The following is a 19920-nucleotide window of genomic DNA, read 5'->3' as shown; positions in this document are numbered from 1 at the left end:
TTCTAACTATCACAACTGCATCTAAATTCCAGGATGAAAACTTTACACTTGCATTCAACTTCATATACATATGTAATACATTTTCACAATATTGACTCTCTCGGTATATTAGCGATATGGAGACAATTGATACAACGTTGAAGTACAGCATTTTTACATTGTTTGCTGACTAAATGGTGAGTTATGACAGAATTAAAATCCACACATCGTACAAACACAAGGAACTTGTTCCACAAATGGCCTTTATTCTTTCAGTGTGCACATGCGGGTCTGCTAGAATGTGATGCGGGCTATTTAAAAATAAAAACATTGTCACTCAAATGCACATTTTGCTCCAACGCCATATTGATTCATTTGGGAACTAATGAGGCTGGGATGCACCCCCCATCCCAAAAAGAAAATAATAATAAACAAAATAATCCCATCACAAACACTATTTCACGATCTAACGGACAAATACGACAAGGAAAAAATGTTTCTTACAGCAGTTGATTAATAATAAATAGGACTGGGATAATATAATGTGTTTTTTTTCTTCCACAGACATGTTTAAGAGGGTGTTGCGTTCCTTCGCTTTCCCCCTAAAAACTCCATTATGACTGGAGTTCAAACAGGTACGACTCATGCAAATGTCAAGGTGTCACAGTCGCCGCCCACTACGACTTCTCGTCACGTTTTTTCTTCTGGAACTTCCTGAACTGGGACTGGATGGCTACGGCCGCCTTCTCAGTCTCTGGGTTCTCCATGTCAATGTCAAAGTCCTCCGGGACGTCCGCCTTGGATGCATCTGGGGGTGAGGAACACCATCGAGGCAGTTACACAAGGCAGTGTAGTTTCAAAGCCAGACGATTGCCATGGCCGACCTCCCAAATTCATGAGCTAAGTACCGTATTTTCCAGTGTATAAGGCACACCGGAGTATAAGGCGCACCCTCAATGAATGGTGTATTTTCTAAAATATTCCATATATAAGGCGCACTGGACGATAAGGCGCACCTTCAATTAAATATTTTTTTTCCAAATATAATTTATAAATAGATAAAAGATGTCCAAATACGTATAAGGCACATCACATTATAAGGCGCTTCAGTAGAGGCTGGGGTTACACAATACAGTACTACTTCTGTAGCGGGAAATGGAGTCGTTGACTGCTGACAGTAGTGCAAGACCTGTTGTGGCTTAATATTACTTCACACATAAGGCGCGCCTGCGTATAAAGCGGAGTGTCATCTTTTGAAGAACAGTCAGGCTGTTGGGTATGCCTTATACACCGCTGCTCACACACAGAAAAACTTATCCTGTGACTGCAGTGACCTTAAGAGTTTTGGAAGGCGCTTATAGGTGAAATGTATTATTATTATTATTATTATTATTATTATTATTATTATTATTATTATTATTATTATTATTACAGTAAAGCTAATTTAAAAAAGATGCAGGAATTGGGTCATCATCGCTAAGAGCCCACTGCAATCTATTTATAAAAAGGATAACTTTGATCTCTTAAGGTGAACTAAATTGAATCATTCATGGGCCTATTCAAAGCCGGAGGAGGAGGAGGAGCACTTGCTCTCACAATCTGTAAGTTGATGTGTTATATTAAATTTTATTGTAATATATACATATACCGGATAATATATACATATACCGGATATACCCTCTCCCTCCTTCCAAAAAAAAAAAAAAATATATATATATATATATATATATATATATATATATATATATATATATAGTCAGACCTCAACTTACAAACACCTTATCTTACAAATTTTTCGTCTTAAGAACCTCTAATTTATGAAAATTAAACCTTATAATAAGCACTATTTTCATAATACACACCCACCACGGCTGACGGAGTGATCTTCGGCGGAAGCACACGACCGAACAGCGCTCCAGCCGGCGCTACTTTGCACACCCCCTCTCATTGAATGCACACGTCGATCGCCTACTTGGAGCTTTTTGCTGATAATTTTACTATGATGAGACCGAAGAAAACCCACAATTCACTGTATTTCTTTCATTACAATACAATAGCACATTTATTATACATAGAATAAGGTATGTTGTGTGTAGTTTTAAGGCTTATTTAGTTAAAAACTATATTTTATGAAAACCCGGGGACGGATTATTCCCATTTTAATGATATATATATATATATATATATATATATATATATATATATATATATATATTGATGTCACGAGAGGCTGGGTCCTGGAGGGCAAATATGTACATTCCCCTAAGATGGCTTCACCCAGAGAAAGTTTTGGCCCCATCTGGTGGACGGAAGCAATTCAAACCCCACACCTGTGGCTGATCACGGCTTGATTGGCAAGCAGGGCTTTTAAGCCAGAGACTCTCTGAGTGTGGAGGCCGGGGAGACAAGCTCCATTGCTGTGCTCTGTGGAGAAACTGATTGCTGCATGGAACTTATCGCCAGTTGGGAACATACGACAGAACACTGGATTAGGACCCTTGCTAAAGGTGGCTAGGCTACCTAGGAAGGACATCAAGAGGGGTGAGGCCTATAAACACATGGAAAAGAACTCCGTCTTCAGTTTCACCTCAGAAGAGACTTTATTATGATTTAAGTATTGGAAGAGACGCCTGAAACCCTTTATTAAAACCTTTGTTTGCATTCAAACCTGTCGCCCATTACGCTCCTTGTCCTGTCCCGCTGAGATATATATATATATATATATATATATATATATATATATATATATATATATATATATATATATATATATATATATATATATATATACTGTATATATTTTTTATACATATAAATAACTAATAGTTTCTAATGTAACTTCATTAGAAACTACATTTACAATTACAATACATTTACAATACAGTTACTGTATTACTGTATTAAACAGTAACTATCGGAATATATTTTTTTTCATAAAGGAACCCTCACAAACCTGTTTTTAGGAAAATATTGAGAATACAGAAAATGTTTGCGTTACAAGTTTGCAAATTACTTTATAAACACACACCAAATGACAATGTCGTAGAGGTCTGTGATTATCTGTCTTAACATACGCGTGGAAAAGCAGTAGAATCCAAATCTCTGCAGTAATTTCCAGCACGATCAATTACAAAAGATATTACCAGTCGATGACGTTCTTTGCTTTGCGTCTGCTTTGGTTTATTGACAGAGAGATTAACAGGAAGCCTGATAAGTGATTTTTTATTTTTTTTTGCTTCCTCGGGCTTAAGCAAATCTAATCGTGCATATTCTCATTCGAGGATTTCAAGATGAGGGTCATCACAACCGTGTCTTTACACCAGTGACTGGGTCACACTGTGATTGCTCAAAGTAATTTATGAGAATGCTGCAAATCACTGCCACATACTCTAACCAAGGTTAGGGGACTTCAGAGAAAAAAATAGGCATTTGTATGAGGCAACAGCAGAACACGCAGTCTGAAAGGTCCCATCTATGCAACATTTATTTTGCTGAACAACGTGTCATTTTAAACAAATAACAGCGCTCTCAGTAGCCTGCTGACGGATGGCCCAGCTGTCCTGCTCTCACTCACACAATCCTTACCTCAAGGGACAACATATTACCAGGAAGTGACAGATGAGCTTTTTTTCAAATTTGTGGACTGTATGTCACTGCCATGTCGACAATGATGTAACACCCTGCCATGGTCAGTTTGTAATCAGATCTGAAGGCAAGCCCTTGGGTCCCATAAAGTAAGAATGCGTGTGTGTGTGTGTGTGTGTGTGTGTGTGTGTGTGTGTGTGTGTGTGTGTGTGTGTGTGTGTGTGTGTGTGTGTGTGTGTGTGTGTGTGTGTGTGTGTGTGTGTGTGTGTGTGTGTGTGTGTGTGTGTGCGCGTGATGGCAGCTGTCCTTCAGCCTGCGTCACTGTCACTCATTGGACGTGCGCCTTTAAAAGCTCACCATGAATACATGATATAAAACTCGGTGGTTTTATCCTTGCGTCTGCCTCATTCAATCATTCCCTCTCCTTCTTCCTGCAATGTCCCAGTTATTGCCTTAATTTAGAGAGAAAAAACATTTTGGATTGGATTGGATTGGATTGGATATGCCTTTATTAGTCTCACAGTGGAGAAATTTACATTTCACAGCAGCAAAGTGATTTTCAGATATGGGTTTATATTTGTAATTATGCCTATTTTCACTGATGTACTGGAGCTCGTTAGATTTTGGGTTCAGCCCCGATGAAAATGTGACAATGTCTCGAGAGGATGTCAGGCTATTCTTAAATAAGCAACAATGCTCCAAGATATCTCAAGGGACGTGCTGGGTTACTCTGACATCATGTAAGTTGCACCAGTGCACAAATCATATACTTAAAAAAAAAGATTTTTATATTTGATTAAAATTTCTCCTCTTCTGTATTGTGTTTGATATTCTCCGAATGCAATCAAATCAAATCTATGTACATACTCAATATGCAGAGCAATTTTTACTTTTCTCTAATTTTTAATCAGAATGCAATAAATTGTACTGCTTATGTGAACCACTATCTTTTATTGGTTGGTCTTTCTGGTTGCCTCTTAGACTGTGTTGAAATCAAGGCCGTAGAGATTTTTTTTCTCCAAAACCCTTTTAGCCTCTTGTCACTTGCACCTTTGCGATGAACAGATGATGACAACATCTAAATGTGTCGAGCGAGGCTTCCCAAATGCACTTTTTTATCTAAAGGTTCGCTGTATGATCCTTGTTGTTTGACCTCTAGAATGAGAATGCAGTTTACCTTGTCCAGAGGTTTTGTCGTTGCCAGCCGCAGGCCCAGCTCCTTGCCTCTGCAGAGAGAAGAGAAATCATTTGGTCAACAATATTTTTTTTTTTTTTACAACAATGTTTTTTAAAAGATAAAGTTTGGAAAAGTAACCCATTTAAAGCAAAAGTTAACCATTGTGGTATAAATGACATTATGCTATTTTTTACGACTAGAGTCATTATTATTTTTTAATTAGCAACCAATGTCCACTTCTTGACAGCACACGTTTTCAATACATCTATATTGTTTTGACCGAAAATATCTGAAAAAAGGTGCAGTTGTGGTTACATTTGTTTCACAAGCCAGGCATTCCGCAGTACAGCATATACCCTTATTGCATCACATCCTTCCCCGTTCTCCTTCACATCTGCGACTTGTTCAATAATTCAGCATCAGGTGCGCATCTCTCTCAAGTTATATCCCAGACCCAGAGCATGTGTTTACAAATGCTGCGATAGGTCAGCTATCTTCCAACTCATAAACACATTTAGACAGCAAACAGACAATATGTTTGAACAATATGTTTTTCACCCAATCACCCTCTCGGCATGCAGCGCATCTTTGACACACACGGACAGTTGGAAGATTGTGTCCAAGTGGCCACTATGACATCCGTGTCCGACTTTAAATTACCATGCAAGTGAGTTTGCAGTTCCTTCTAAAGCACTGCTTCTTAACCTGGGCTCGATCAAACCCTAAGGGTTCAATGAGTCGGTCTCAGGACTTCGACAAAGCATCGATCATGGAGGGTAAGACACAAGCGACTCAACGTGTTAATTAGTTGACAAGCCCACTTGGCCATCACTTGCTGCAAATGATCACATGACATTGCTTGGCCAATCAGTGCTGTGGGAAATGTAGTTCGATTTGTAATCAACATGTGAATGCTGGGATAGTATGGCGTACAATAAAAAAGTGTACTTATATTTTGATATATTAACTTTTTCATGTTTTTAATAAAAACTGTATTGTTTTTTTATCTTGAATCTGTTAAAATAAATCTATAGTTTTCACTCATGGAGGGTTCGTTGAATGTGCAAATTTACTGGTTGGGTTCGGTACCTCTAAAAAGGGTAAGAACCCCCGTTCTAAAGGTACTTTTTGAATCTTCTACGTTAATTTTACACTTCTATTTAATGTCTGTAACACATTCGACTGTATTTCTATAATTTCCCTTGAGAAAATGTGTTTTAAAATGCAGACAGGAGGGTGACGTTCAACCTCACAAAGTTTCTCTTATCATTTTCGGATGGAACTCATTTTGATTCTACCTTATAAAAAACCCAAATCTGTGTAAGATACATAAGAGGAGCCACTCAAAGGTTCATTTTCTTCTTGTTTCCCTTCTCAACAACAAAAACTAAGTTGAAGATCTCGTCATACTTCTGACATTCCGAATTAGAAACACATTGGGGTGTTGTGAAGGTTAACCAAACAGCGATAGGAAATGATTCAGTTTTAGCGTGCACTTGTAACATTGGTGACTCAGAACCATTTTCATGATAATATCCCCCCCCCCCCATTCATCCCAAGGTTTCCTATTTGTTCACATCAAGGCTTTAAAAACCGAATAATCCAGAAGGCATCCTCACATTTGTCCTATTTTCTCGGCTCGTCCCCCCGACATTACTAATTCAATGCTTTCAATGCATTTCGAAGTGTGTGCTGCATTTCAATGCCAACGAGAGGAATGGGGCGGTCCAGGGAAGGTTGAGCTTCACAGTGTCCTCTTTTTTTGGGGTGGATGCACAATATGCCCTTTTAAAATGTGATTCAAGTTTTATCTTTCTTGAGTGTTTATATTTATCCGTCAACCATCATTCTTATCACTTTGTCATTGGGGGTATCTTGGATTGGATTTGCCTTTATTAGTCTCGCAGTGGAGAAATTTACATTTCACAGCAGCAAAGTTATGAAAGGAATGAAAGTAGAAAAACAAAAGACAGGAGCTGCTGGAAAGGCAGCCACTCTCGCGGCGCCGTCTTGAAGTCAAAAGAACAAAAAAATAAAAAGAACAAATAACAAATAACATGACAACACAAAAACACAGAGAGTCATTCATTCTTAAGCATTTTCTGTACCCTCTTTGTTACACAAAGCAGTTCCGGATGAAAGAGGAGAGGATCAAAGCGTCTCTTCACCAATGGATTAGGGACATCATGGTGGAATGTGCACGTCAACTACAAGCTTACAAAGCAAACAGGCAGCTGTAGCATCCATTGACGAAAAGATATATACAGAAGGTGATTTTAATTCTAGAAAAAGATGGGATATTGGTGGGGGGGAATTGCTGTATTATTATTAGTTCTACAGTTAAGATAGAGCTTACCGAAAGACAAGACACGATTATTATACAATAGCATAATGTTTTGTTTCATGTGGAATAATAGGCAGACTCAATGTGTTGTAAGTATTTGGTGTTGTTATGTAAAACACATTTTCACTTGGATGCTCATGTGGGCAATAACTACATTTTTGAAGAATGGCCCAAAACAACTGTACCAGATTGGCGCTTTGTTGGTGAAATTCTCTCCTTGCTGAACTGCTAAACCTTTTTTGTCAGCTTTTTTTAGCCCAATTTGCACTCAAACTAAATAGTGCACTACCATATTTGGGTTGACAGTGGAATTACAGATAAACATTGTAGGCCCATCCAGGGGTGGGTTTTAGTTCATTTCGTTTATGGAACATGTTGCACTCATCGAGGTGTTGAGGTTGTGTCACGCTTATCAAGGCAGCAGGGAGGAAGAAGTGTTCTGCCTCCCTAACTCTGGGACTGAGCCAAGTGAAAATTGCCATAACAGTGAACAAGATTACTGAGCTGGGAAATGCTTGAAACACACACACACATAGAAACACAGTGGTCAACAAATCAGCTCACCTGTCAGGAGAATGCACACACACACACACACACACACACACACACACACACACACACACGCACACACACACACGCACACACACACACACACGCACACACGCACACGCACGCACGCACACGCACGCACGCACACGCACACGCACACACACACACACATGCACACAAACACACACACACACACACACACACACACACACACACACACACACACACACACACACACACACACACACAAGCTGTGAGAAGAACAAATGGGTATGTGGATGTGAAACCAATCAAGTGGAGCAAAAAGCCGTAATTACACTGATGAGGGTGATGGAGAGCAGTGATATTCAACTTGAATCTCTCATTTATCACGATTGGCCTCAGAGGGATGTAATGTTCATTGGGGGAAGTGCGCGCACACACGTACACATGCATGTACACAGCATGCCTCTGTGGCATACAATTCAGCCTTAATGACAACTTAAGCCTCCGGGCTCTCAATTTAAGGGAAATAATGAAATCACACAAATACAGCAAATAAATGGGCGCACCCACACAAAGGATGAGTCAAGCTGAATTTGAACAAAAAGATGCGCTCTCTGCATACGCTGTACTGCAAGCATGTTGCACATCTGCGAATATGTGAATAGATCTTCTCTGACATTCATCGGATGACGGCAACAACATCCGCTTCCTTTTTTTCCCTCCCCAATTCTCCTTCCTCTGTTGCTCTCTTGCTGGGTGGAAGCTGCCATTTGCCAGTGGCCTCAATTGCTCGTTAGTTTGCATGTTTTGTTAATTGCGATGACGAACAACAGATTTCACGTTTTCTGGGCGGTACTTTTGTAATGCACTTCAAGAGGAATATGCACTGTATCCTTAGGTGGACGGGACTTTTCTTTTGAGATGGAGGAATGATTACAAACAACTTATTGTTATGAAGATAATTAAAAATTAAGCCACCAAAAAATTTATCAAATAAATATTTGGAACAAATAAATATATAAATATAAATATACAAATAAAATAAATAAATAATGTACATCAATAAATAAACAAATAAATAAATAAAAGCATCCATCCATCCATCCATCCAGCCATCCATCCATCCATCCATCCATACATACATACATACATACATACATACATACATACATACATACATACATACATACATACATACATACATACATACATACATACATACATGCATGCATACATACATACATACATACATACATACATACATACATACATACATACATACATACATACACATCCTCACCGATGCGGGCTTGTATGGTGCACCCTTTCGCTACCAACACAGCATGTGTAAAACTTTCAACCCACATTTCTTCGTGTGAGCTACATTGGCTCTTACATAAAACATATTCCCATGAAGTCCACAGGGCATCATGAAACATTGCTAAATCAGTGCTAGATCAATAAGTCGGCACTGCTTTTTTTTAACATACTCCGCTGTTTGTTAAACTCAAGAAGAGGAAGTAGTGTAGGTGAGTCCTTATTGCTGTAATGCTGCAAGGAGGTAGAAGATGTATTGGTGTGAATTTCCGCTTCTATCTTTATTCTCTACGTATATAAGCTGAGAAAAAGCCTTACATCGTCTCGTCAAACTCTTTTTTTTCTAACTCACCCGTCTGTAGCACAATTTAATGAACCTTGAAATTGACGAAATTACATTTTATGGTGTTTCTCTCTTTAGTGCAAGCTTTGCTTCCGTCTGGGGTTTACTTTCCGCTATTTGGGATGGTGGTGAGGTTGGGACCTAACTAAGCAGAAAGCAAGTGAGATGACGTTCGGCATGGTCAGGAATTGGGATGACCTCAGGTTCAATCAGCCAGTCAATTTACAAAAGCCAGTTACTGTGGTTCTCAGTCACACGTTTAATCATGAGGCCATTCACTCCGCGACAAATGCTTGTTTGTAGTGATTAAAGAAATAGATCGACCTTTTGGAAAAAATAAAGGGGAAACTCTTATCAATATTTCAGCCTAAGTATTATAGCATTAAACATTATGTACTAAAACATGCATTGTTCTTTGGATGTTTATTTAGCGTTTGCTAAGATGACATGAATTTTCATTAGCTGTAGTTAAATAAATAAAAAAGCCTTTCAATTTTGTCAGGGGTTCGGTTCAACTTTTTGATGGCCGCAGCTGGAGGAGGTACCTTTTTCTGACTCAGTACTTTATTCAGACCACCCCATTGCGCTCCTTTCTCAGTAATTTAAATCTCCTCATATTTTGCTGATTGAGGGAAGTTCCGCTGTTGTCTCTGACCAAATGTAAAGTGCTTCCCTTTTCAGCAGCCACCAATAAGACCACTTTTCCCTCTTGCTCCATTTATGTCTTTTCTCTCAAAGGCGCAAAAGCGCCATGGTGGCAAGTGTTACATTACTGTTCATTGTTGCCATGGCAAAACTTGAGACGTACTCGCACTGGAAATGCCAGGATGCTGTTTTAATGTCCAAACTGTACAGCGGAAACACAGAATGTACATTGTCTTGCTGTTCTAGATCCGTACAGCATCCGCACTAATTTGTCAGATCCTCATTTCCGGTTTGTAAGAAGAGGGAATTAAAGAATCAATCGGACGTTGAAAGCTTCTTAGTTGGTTTATCTGCATAAATCTGATTCATAAGGAATGTTGGCATCTACAACCGAGAAATGTTATGGCTTTAACTCCTCCATCTGGATGAGCAGTGTTGACCCTTTCGAGAGGCTCGCCTGTTGGCGGTTGAACTCTACTACTTGCTGCCATCTCGTTCCAGGCGGACATCAGCTGTAAGAAGGTCCACGTGACATTGTGCGACGTAACAATGCGACCCAGATAACGCGCCCGTCTGTTTTTGTGGGTCAAGCGGCAGGAGAGCCCAGGAATGAACTGCAAGGAGCAAGGTGTTCAAATTAAAGACTAATTATGAGCAGCGGTGATGAATCCATCCTCTGCCATTCCCTTGGCACCAAAAGCGAAAAGCAGATCACACATGTGAAGATTAGCCCGACAGAAAAGCTGATCATCAATCAGCAAGCCATCATAAATTGTCACGTTTTGCAAGGTGGTGATGGCGGGTGCGGATCCCAAAAAGCAGCCAGGAGGGTGCAGGAGGTTGTATTTGAGAAATTGTATTAAAATAAAGTCAGCAGGAACAAAATGTAAAACATCAAAATCATCTGAATGGAAAAAATACAAAGTATCAAAAAAAAAAACAAGATTAAAAGTCCACCAAGATTAAACAAACACATGCACTGCACACAATGCATACAATTGCATCCAACAGCATACAATGTGTTCAACAGCATTCAATGACATTTAACAATTACCCGACACCGAATGGTCGTGCCAGGTGTCCTTTTGAGTGTGACTGATTGGAAACGACCGGCACCTGTGCAGGTGCAGGCGGGGGCCGACAGCGCCACCCGTTGGTCGCCAACCAGATCATGACATAAATAACGCACGATTCATGTTGTTAATTTTCTCAAAGTAGATTGGTGGATGAGGAAACATTTTAATTGGACTTAATTTTAATGGTGTGAATTGGCAGTTTACCAAATAGATCTCAAAATGAATCAAAACAGTAGTAGCCCTTAATCATTCATGTCACAACACCAATTCCTCAAAAGCCGCAAAGAACCACGACTGTCAAGTCATGTGGAGGTCGAGACAGCAACAATGACAGCAAATTTCTGCTGGACATTGGGAGTCTCGCAGAATTTCGAAAGGAACCCAAATCCTTTCAACAGATTCTGTCAAGATTTGTTTGGAGCCTGCCGTGTTCCAGTCGTAATTCCAGGTTATTAGATTCAGTGTCTTTTCACAAATTCTTTCCATTGGCTCACACGTTCAAACTCTCTTAGGGTCAAACCGGCTTCTGCAACCTCCCGACTTATTAGCTTGCCTCACCGTCCCCCGCAGTCGCCAAAGTGCTATTTTCAGCCTTCAATCTCTAGGGTGTGATTCTGTAATGATTTTGTACTGGGTAAATTTGCAGTATGCAGCAGGAATGTCGCTTTGCTAATTCCCCCGGCTTGCAGCATCCTCAACTTGTAAGGTGCATGCGGGGAAACATGATGAGCTTGCTCAAATGTGTGATTTACATGAGAGCCTTATACACAGTGTGCAAATAAGAGATTTTTCACCAAACAAGGTTTAAATACGAACATTCGGCCCATTTCTGGAATCACTCTGCTCGTTTTATGGCTGATTTGGCATGATAATTTATTGAGATAAATTCATGTATACATGGATGCTGTTCGCCAATGATATGGCTACAATTATCAGCTCATGCAGGGAAAGAACTCCCAATGCACCACTCTGACGTTTGTTGTCATCGTTCATACTATTTTTGCTATCGTGACGGATGGTGTGGTTGATAATTAAACTGATTAGATTCTCAATGATGACATCGATGAGGTAAAGCAAATTTTTTTATCATGGGAAATGGGCCCAACAATCATCCACTCTCATACATGAGGACAATTTAGAATGTTCCGTTAACCTGCCTAGCATGTTTTTGGAATGAGGGAGAAAAACCGCAGCACCCAGAGAAAACCCACGCAGGAATAGGAAATTTCAACACAGAGGCCAGAGTCGGAATCAAACCCTTCACCTCTACAATATGAGATCGACATGCTAACTAACCACTAGCCTATCAGGCCACCACATATATAATGTAAAATTGTTACACAGTACGATTCATGGTGACAATGCCACAAAAAAATAATTATGTTATGTTATGTTCTCAGGCTTTTCTTAATACAATAACAGCATGCCCAGACCACCAACCTTCCTAAATAATATTGGCAGGCTAAAATAAAATGTAGTCTACAATTTTGACTCATGTATTGGAGACCATGACTGCCACCAGCCCTGTAGAGCAGGCTCACAAATGAATATCCACATAAAAACAAGTTTAGTCCTTTTTAAAAAGTCAACCAGTCAGGGAGGGATTCATCCACATCTCCAGTGGCAAATGAGAAAGCAGATGCCAACTATGTGGGAGATTGCGACACAACAGAATTACACAATCCACAAAAATCCCATAATCCTGCAGAACACGCTCGAAAGCTGCTTAACATCTGAACATAGTGACACACCAGTTCCTTTTGGGGCTTTGATGGTCGGCAGAGTTTATCTTGTGGCCCCCATGGGGTCATAAATGTAGATTCTCACCCTTGGATAGATTGGGAGGATTAAACTCTTGATGACTCTGATGGTGAGAAAGCACTAAGGCAGGGGTCGGAAACCGATGGCTCTCAAGCCATATATGGCCCTTTTGATGATTGCATCTGTCTCGCAGATAAAACAAAATATTCTGGCTTTTTTGGCTGCTCATTTCCTGTTTAGGCTGCAATGGGTTAAAAGAGCAATTTTGAGGGGATATTGGCCTAGTTGGCTTCAGGAGCAATTTTGATTGGATGATACTGACTTATGTTGCCGTTGATGTCGGAACGGGTAAAATCCCCCTTTTGAATAAGTCCACTCGGTCATTGGCTCAAAGTTGATGACCAACAAAAAAAAGAAAAGAAAAAGAAAAAAGATGAGCATTGTACACTTCAGGTTGAATGAACCGAAGGATTCGCCTTTGTGAAGAGAACAGGTTCTGCCGTGATTCGAATTTGCAATAAAACAATGTCATCGATGAAACAGTCGAATCTCAGTGGCACGTCGACAAACCCAATGCTACGTACCTCAATATACTTCTGCGAGAGACTGCTGAAAGCAAGCGTGCAAGCTAATGAGCAGTGTGCGGGCTAGCTAGCAATAACTTCGCGGATGAACCCGGCAAGCTGGCGTTGGATCAAGGACGTCATGGTGGAATGTGCACGTCTAATACAAGCTAAATGTTGAAAGCAAACACGCAGCAGTAGCATCCATTGACGAAAAAAAGATTGTCTGACATCTCCTGTCGCACATAAATACGCTTCAATTCCAAGCCGCGACAGTTGCACATACGCATTGGCGCTCCTTTCTTCTTATCGCGGGCTCCTCAAGCCTTGCATCCATCCAGCCGCAGACTGTCCAACAGCACGACCTTTACGCTGAACAAAGCGGGGCTGTGAAGATGCTGACCATTACAGGCGCAAAAAAGCACAATGGCCCCATAGCTCTCCAACGATGACAGTCAAATGGCACCGACATTCCTCCCATTCAAAAACAGTACTGGCATATTCATGCTGCCCAATCACGACAAATGGAAAACAATTCATATTAATGGTGAGTATTATCACACAATTATTTTAAAGAATACATTCTGACATGTTGTTAAATTCTGCTCTTAGTCAAAAAGTTTCCCGACCCTAGCTCACTTGATTAACGGAATGGCGAGCAAGCGCTTCAACCCGGATATTAGTGGAAGACCAAACAAGAGAGGAAAACTGTCATGATCTGGTTGGCGACCAACGGGGGGCGCTGTCGGCCCCGCCTGCACCTGCACAGGTGCTGGTCGTCCCGATCAGATTGGCGACCAACGGGTAGCGATGTCAGCCCTGCCGGCAGCCTCGCAGGTGCTGGTCGTTATAATCACTGTCACTTAAAAGGACACCCGGCACGACCATCCGTTGTCGGTTCATTGTTTGCTGCTTGTTTGCTGCTTGTTTGCTGCAGGCATTGTGTATGCTGTGCATGTGTTTGTTTAACCTTGGCAGACTTTTACTTTTGGTCTCCTTTTTCTACTTTGTATTTTTTCCATTCAGATGATTTTGATGTTTTAGATTTTGTTCCTGCTGACCTTTAATTTAATACAATTTGTCAAACAACCTCCTGCTGCCTCCTGTCTGCTTTTTGGGATCCGCACCCGCCATCACCAACTCGCAAACCGTGACAGAATGAACCGACCAACCATCGGATCCCGCAGGTACATCGGACCTGTCTCATTTCCACCCTGTGCCTGGCAATGCTACGTCCACGTTAGCCCGAGCCTGGTCGAGTTTGAATTGCGTCACTCGACGAGCCGTAACGTCCACATAAACGTCCGGCGGAGACCTCCTTCCAGGTGGCCGTCCAGGGTGACACTGGGTGACTGGCAGTGCATGCCCACGTCCAGCCACGCTGTCGTTGTGCATGACGAATTGAGTCTCATCCACGACGAGCCGTGCAACGTCCGCGTCAACGTCAGTCCGAGACCTCACTCACCGCTGGATCCCGGAGCGGCTCTGGACTGGTGTCGTTCCCCCGGTGCCGGGCAGTTCACGCCCACGTCGGCGTCCGGCCGAAACCTGGTCCCATACGGCCGTACGGGGTGCCATTCTGCGCCTGGCAGTTCGACGTCCACGTTGAGCCATGCGCCGTCGCGTGAACGTGCGAGAGGGATCGCACTCACGCCCACGACGATCCGTGCCGCATCTTCGTCCACCTCAGGCCGAGTCCCGTTCCCATCAGGCCGCCGCCCGTCGTATGCTGGAGAGGCAGCGGTTGCCCTCTCCACCGATCGTTCCCTGCCGAGTGGACCTTTTATGGAGACTGTTGGGACTTCTGGAAGCAGCAGGGGGGGTACTGTCATGATCTGGTTGGCGACCAACGGGGGGCGCTGTCGGCCCTGCCTGCACCTGCACAGGTGCTGGTCGTCCCGATCAGATTGGCGACCAACGGGTAGCGACGCCAGCCCTGCCGGCAGCCTCGCAGGTGCTGGTCGTTATAATCACTGTCACTTAAAAGGACACCCGGCACGACCATCCGTTGTCGGTTCATTGTTTGCTGCTTGTTTGTTGCATGCTGTGCATGTGTTTATTTAACCTTGGCGGACTTTTACTCTTGGTCTTCTTTTGATACTTTGTATTTTTTCTGTTCAGTTGATTTTGATGTTTTACATTTTGTTCCTGCTGACCTTTATTTTAATACTTTTAATTTTAATTTTAATACTTTTAATACAATTTGTCAAACAACCTTCTACTCACTCCTGCCTGCTTCTTGGGATCCGCACCCGCCATCACCACCTTGCAAACCATGGCAAAAACAATGGGATGACGGCCCAACATTATCCCTAAAAGGTCTCCGGGCCTTCATAATTGTAACATGGTCACAATGCATCATCTTTCCAAATACATATCCAACACAGGAACATTCACCAGGCAATCAGCCGCAGTAGACGTAGAGGTCAAGGTCTGCAGTACCTGGTTGATTGGGAGGCTTATGACCATGGGTCACAATCCTGAGTACCCTGATCTTTATAAAAGACCCTGATTTTGATGACTGCCTTTCATCTGACACAGCGGGGAAAAAATCTAGTGTCAGCTGTAGGCTCCCATTGAAGTGGTGGTGTAGTGTTACAAGCCATGGGGTTTGTCCTTAGAGTTCCACTGTGCGCCCCTTCCTTCCGTTGTGCATGTCGGTGAGGCATCTCTTCAATCATTGCACCTGTCTCGCCTTCATACCTGCCAGTCTTCACCTCGTCTGCCACACTCTCCTCTGAAGCATAAAGGGCAGTTTGCAGATCCACACATTGCCAGTTTGTCAGCTCCCTTCCCTGGCATGTTTGCCGCTGCCCAAGCTTCCTGTACACCTGATATGGTTTCTCTTCCTGGCTTTGGTTCTTGCCTTCTTGACTTGGCCCTCAACTCTGACAAGACACAAGTACTGGGTTTATCGTTTCTCTCTGTGGGTCCTAAAGTACGCTTCACCTTTTATATCACTTTGGTGAGATTATCAATCCAAAGTAACCAGATTTCTTTTGTAAATTTTATTGATGAATACCACTCAATCAGTTTCAATTAAAGGTTACTTTTAGGGTTTTTTTTCAAGTGTAAGTTTTGACTCTACTCGTGCAATGTCTGCATATTTTTAAAGGTACAACACAAGACAGATTTGCTCGTTGGGGACTCGCATCATGCGGATGGAACAAGTTCAGTATAGCATTTAGCGCAACGGTTAGTGGTGACACTCGCAAGACCGAGACGGTCGAATTTGGAGACACATGCAACAACCTTTTGATGCGGCATTTTCATTGCAGTGTTATATCAAAGTAACAGAAGCTTAATTAGTAGCGCAAATAGTATTTTAAAGGACATATTTTAGTGTGGAAGCCCTTAACGAGTGCAATGGGTATACCATGTCTAGTAGCAGTGTCATTAGCTTAACCTCTTGTCTGTGCAAAGGGCTAAAAGGGGATTAAAACATCCCAGTCAGCGATTTGCCACTATCGAGAGGAACTGACATTTTATCTGTTGTCAGCTCGTTTATTTCTCTTTGACATGCACAAGCTGACAGAAGCTTTAGGGACTTGTTCTGCGGCTCTTTTAATCTTTTTTGGTGTTGTTCACTTGTGTCTCGGGTGGAAGAGGGAGAGGCGGTGGGAGTGAGAGTGTGGAGTATAATTAAAAAGTAAAGATGGAAAGCACCTGAGGGGATAATGTGCAGCTACATTCCTGGACACTATTTTTGGCACAATAACAAAATATTTCTGAAGTTTTTATATTGTCAGAGGGGGATTCAATGAACAATACTATGTTAACTATGCAATGGTCACTGCTGGCGTCTGTTTCTATTAGTTTGCTTACCATGTTTAGTGAGTTGGGTGAGATAAAATACTGACGACAAGCATGACCGTGCGTTTTCCTCACACATTCCAAAGGCATTCATGGCAGTTCTGATTGATCACACTACATTGTCCATAGGCACCCACCACGACCCATGGGAGGATAAAACTGTTTTGAAAATGGAAGGATGGATCGATGGATTGATCAAAGGATGGAATTTATTGTAACCCACCACCGAATTTACCGGTCAACAGTCCAATAATATGAGTGCCAGCATGTATCCCCCCCCCCCACCATTTCAATCACTGGATGGAATCTAGGCTCCCAATGCCCTTGGTCCTTGTGGGGACATGGGGTGGATACGGATGGTAGGATCGAGTGGACCTAATGTCGTTACTTGTGAGTTTATGAAAGAGAGTGGCCTGGGACAGAGAGGCTGGCATTGACTCATTCGTCTACAACTTCCTTCTTATTTATTCTAGTCATGTTTGGGGACTCTACATAGTTCAGACGTTGAATCGGCTTCACTCTGCTCTTAGCTGCTGTGACTAACATAAGGATCTCATTCTCACCTCATCTGACAGTAGCTGTAATGTAGCACCTTTATTAATCAACCGGAAATAGCAGCATCTCTTTGCTTTGTATATTAACGACAAATGAAAGGCTCGTAATTTTGCTGCAAGTGAAAGGGATTCGATTATTCAAACAGTTCTTGTGCGTGTGTGTGCGTGTGTACACCCGGTATGCATCTTTTATTAAGCCATCCAGCAAACAATTTGTTACGAACGGCGTGCGGTGAAGGCTGCTAATGTCTCCATTTGTCATTTGAGGTAATGACAGACATATATTTGAACGCAATCGTGCACTGAAAGTTTTTTGTCCTCCTTAATGTAAAGCTTGCTATTTGTGTACGCACAATTTTCACCTGAACCTGACCTTTCCTTTTTCTTTATTGGAATTGCGCAACAATAAAATGCAGAATCATTGCACCTTCAAATTACCGAATCAAGTATATATTGTAGTGATTGTGGTATACTACAAATTAGAAATGAGCATTTTCAGAACAATTGGAATTATTGACTGTTTTTACTTTACATTAACGATACTACATAATAATCATATTGTTTATTAGGGTATGCAAGGATTAACTTTTTTTCTGTTTCTCATGTTTGTATTGGTACCTCATGAACATTGTTAATCCAAACTGACCACCTTTATCTTTGTAATACATGTAGTTTATTTCCTGTAGCTGTTATGTGGAAAGCCATGAAATTTAATAAATCCAGCGAATCGCACAGCCAATGTATCTCAGTTTACTCACAACCGGGGGATTGTGCAGTAAAACACGCCATACTCATTTCCACACGGTACACCTACTATTCCCTCAACTAGAGCTCCCATTACACAAATATTCTATGATGATGTTGACAGTTATGCTTAATGCAACAAGAGATTCTCCTATATCCTGATCCATTCACTGGCAACGTTTTTCGCACAACGCTCAAATGCACAGCACAACATGCTCAGAATTGTCCATTGAAATGAATTCAAATACACGGCTTTTGGTGTCATATTGAATGTGTGTATGTCCTTGACATAAACATTCATATTTCACACAGTTGAGTCAAACAGTCAACTAACTTGTTTTTTAACATTGAGATGTCAGTTTCCAGTGGATGTCTAATGCCATCTTGTGACATTGTATTCCAAAAGCATGTCAGTTAAAAAAAAATATTTAATTAAATTAAACAATTAAAAAAAATAAAAACGAGCATCATTTGTTTTGAAGTGACTTTGGTTGCTCTTGTCTAGGAATTTAAAAAAAAGGCTCTTACATCGATGTTATAATTGCAATTAACATTGTCATTTGGTAGAAATTCACGCAAATATCCACTTTATGTACAAAAATAGTCCAATTATTCAACTAGCAAGTAGCGCGCAACCACTACCACTGTGCGTAAAAACCAACCAAAACGCGTCAGATGCTCTTACCTCGCTCATGTTGCACCTTGAGGTTGACGTTAGTTCTTGAAACAGGCTTGTTTCGTAGAGTGACTCGCCGCCCGCTCCGAAGCTTTTATAAAGTCCTCAAGCCGACTGCTCCGCGTCATCACGTCGCGGATAAACCAATAGCAGCGCCATAGGCGAGCGCCCCCTGCCAACCCACCCTAAAGTCACCACCCAACTCCCCTTCAACTCTTCATCACGGTGGAAGCCCCCTGCCGCGTTGATTAGCCTTAGGGAGGAGGCAGATATTCATGAATCACTTGGAAATATTTCAGGATTAACACTTTCACGCCCAAAGTTCCTGTTTGGAGCAACAGCTCATTTTGAACCCTTCTGCAACCATCACTGAGGTCATTTTAGGAAGACACACTTTATAACGTGAATCTTCCTAAAGGTTTTTGCAGTTTTTGCAGAGGGGTATTAATTATTAATTAATTAATTAATTAATTAATTAATTAATTAATTAAGGGGTAATAATAATAATAATAATTATTATTATTATTATTATTATTATTAGTAGTAGTAGTAGTAGTAGTAGTAGTAGTAGTAGTAGTAGTAGTAGTTGTAGTAGTATTGATGAGAAGGTTTCTTCAGCCGTTTCTTCAGCCGTCATCTGTATTTCTTTGAAGGTGTCGGATGTTTCGCTTCTTATACAAGAGCCGTTGTCAGCGTTGTTCGCTGATGGACCACTCCTGTACGACTGAGAGCTTACACAGACATTCTTATTATTATTATTAATATTATTATTATTATTATTATTATTATTATTATTATTATTATTATTA

The 19920-nt window shown here is 41.3% G+C and overlaps 1 protein-coding gene across 1 annotated transcript; it reads right to left on the bottom strand.

Moving 5' to 3' along the window:
* Positions 1-224: 224 nt before the first annotated feature.
* pcp4b (Purkinje cell protein 4b) lies at positions 225-19228 on the bottom strand. The gene is made up of 3 exons (XM_089013609.1): positions 19121-19228; positions 4742-4790; positions 225-787 (listed from the first exon to the last, which is right to left on the bottom strand). Exons 1-3 carry the CDS (start codon positions 19127-19129, stop codon positions 657-659), a joined length of 189 nt encoding a protein of 62 aa, XP_088869735.1. The 5' UTR covers positions 19130-19228; the 3' UTR covers positions 225-656.
* Positions 19229-19920: the final 692 nt, after the last annotated feature.

Source organism: Hippocampus bargibanti, linkage group LG14, assembly GCF_051943395.1.
Source record: "Hippocampus bargibanti isolate YZ-2025 linkage group LG14, ASM5194339v1, whole genome shotgun sequence".
In the NCBI taxonomy this organism is placed as follows: Eukaryota; Metazoa; Chordata; class Actinopteri; order Syngnathiformes; family Syngnathidae; genus Hippocampus; species Hippocampus bargibanti.
The sequence above is the reverse complement of the archived record's forward strand: the minus strand, read 5'-3'. Positions and strand labels throughout refer to the sequence as shown.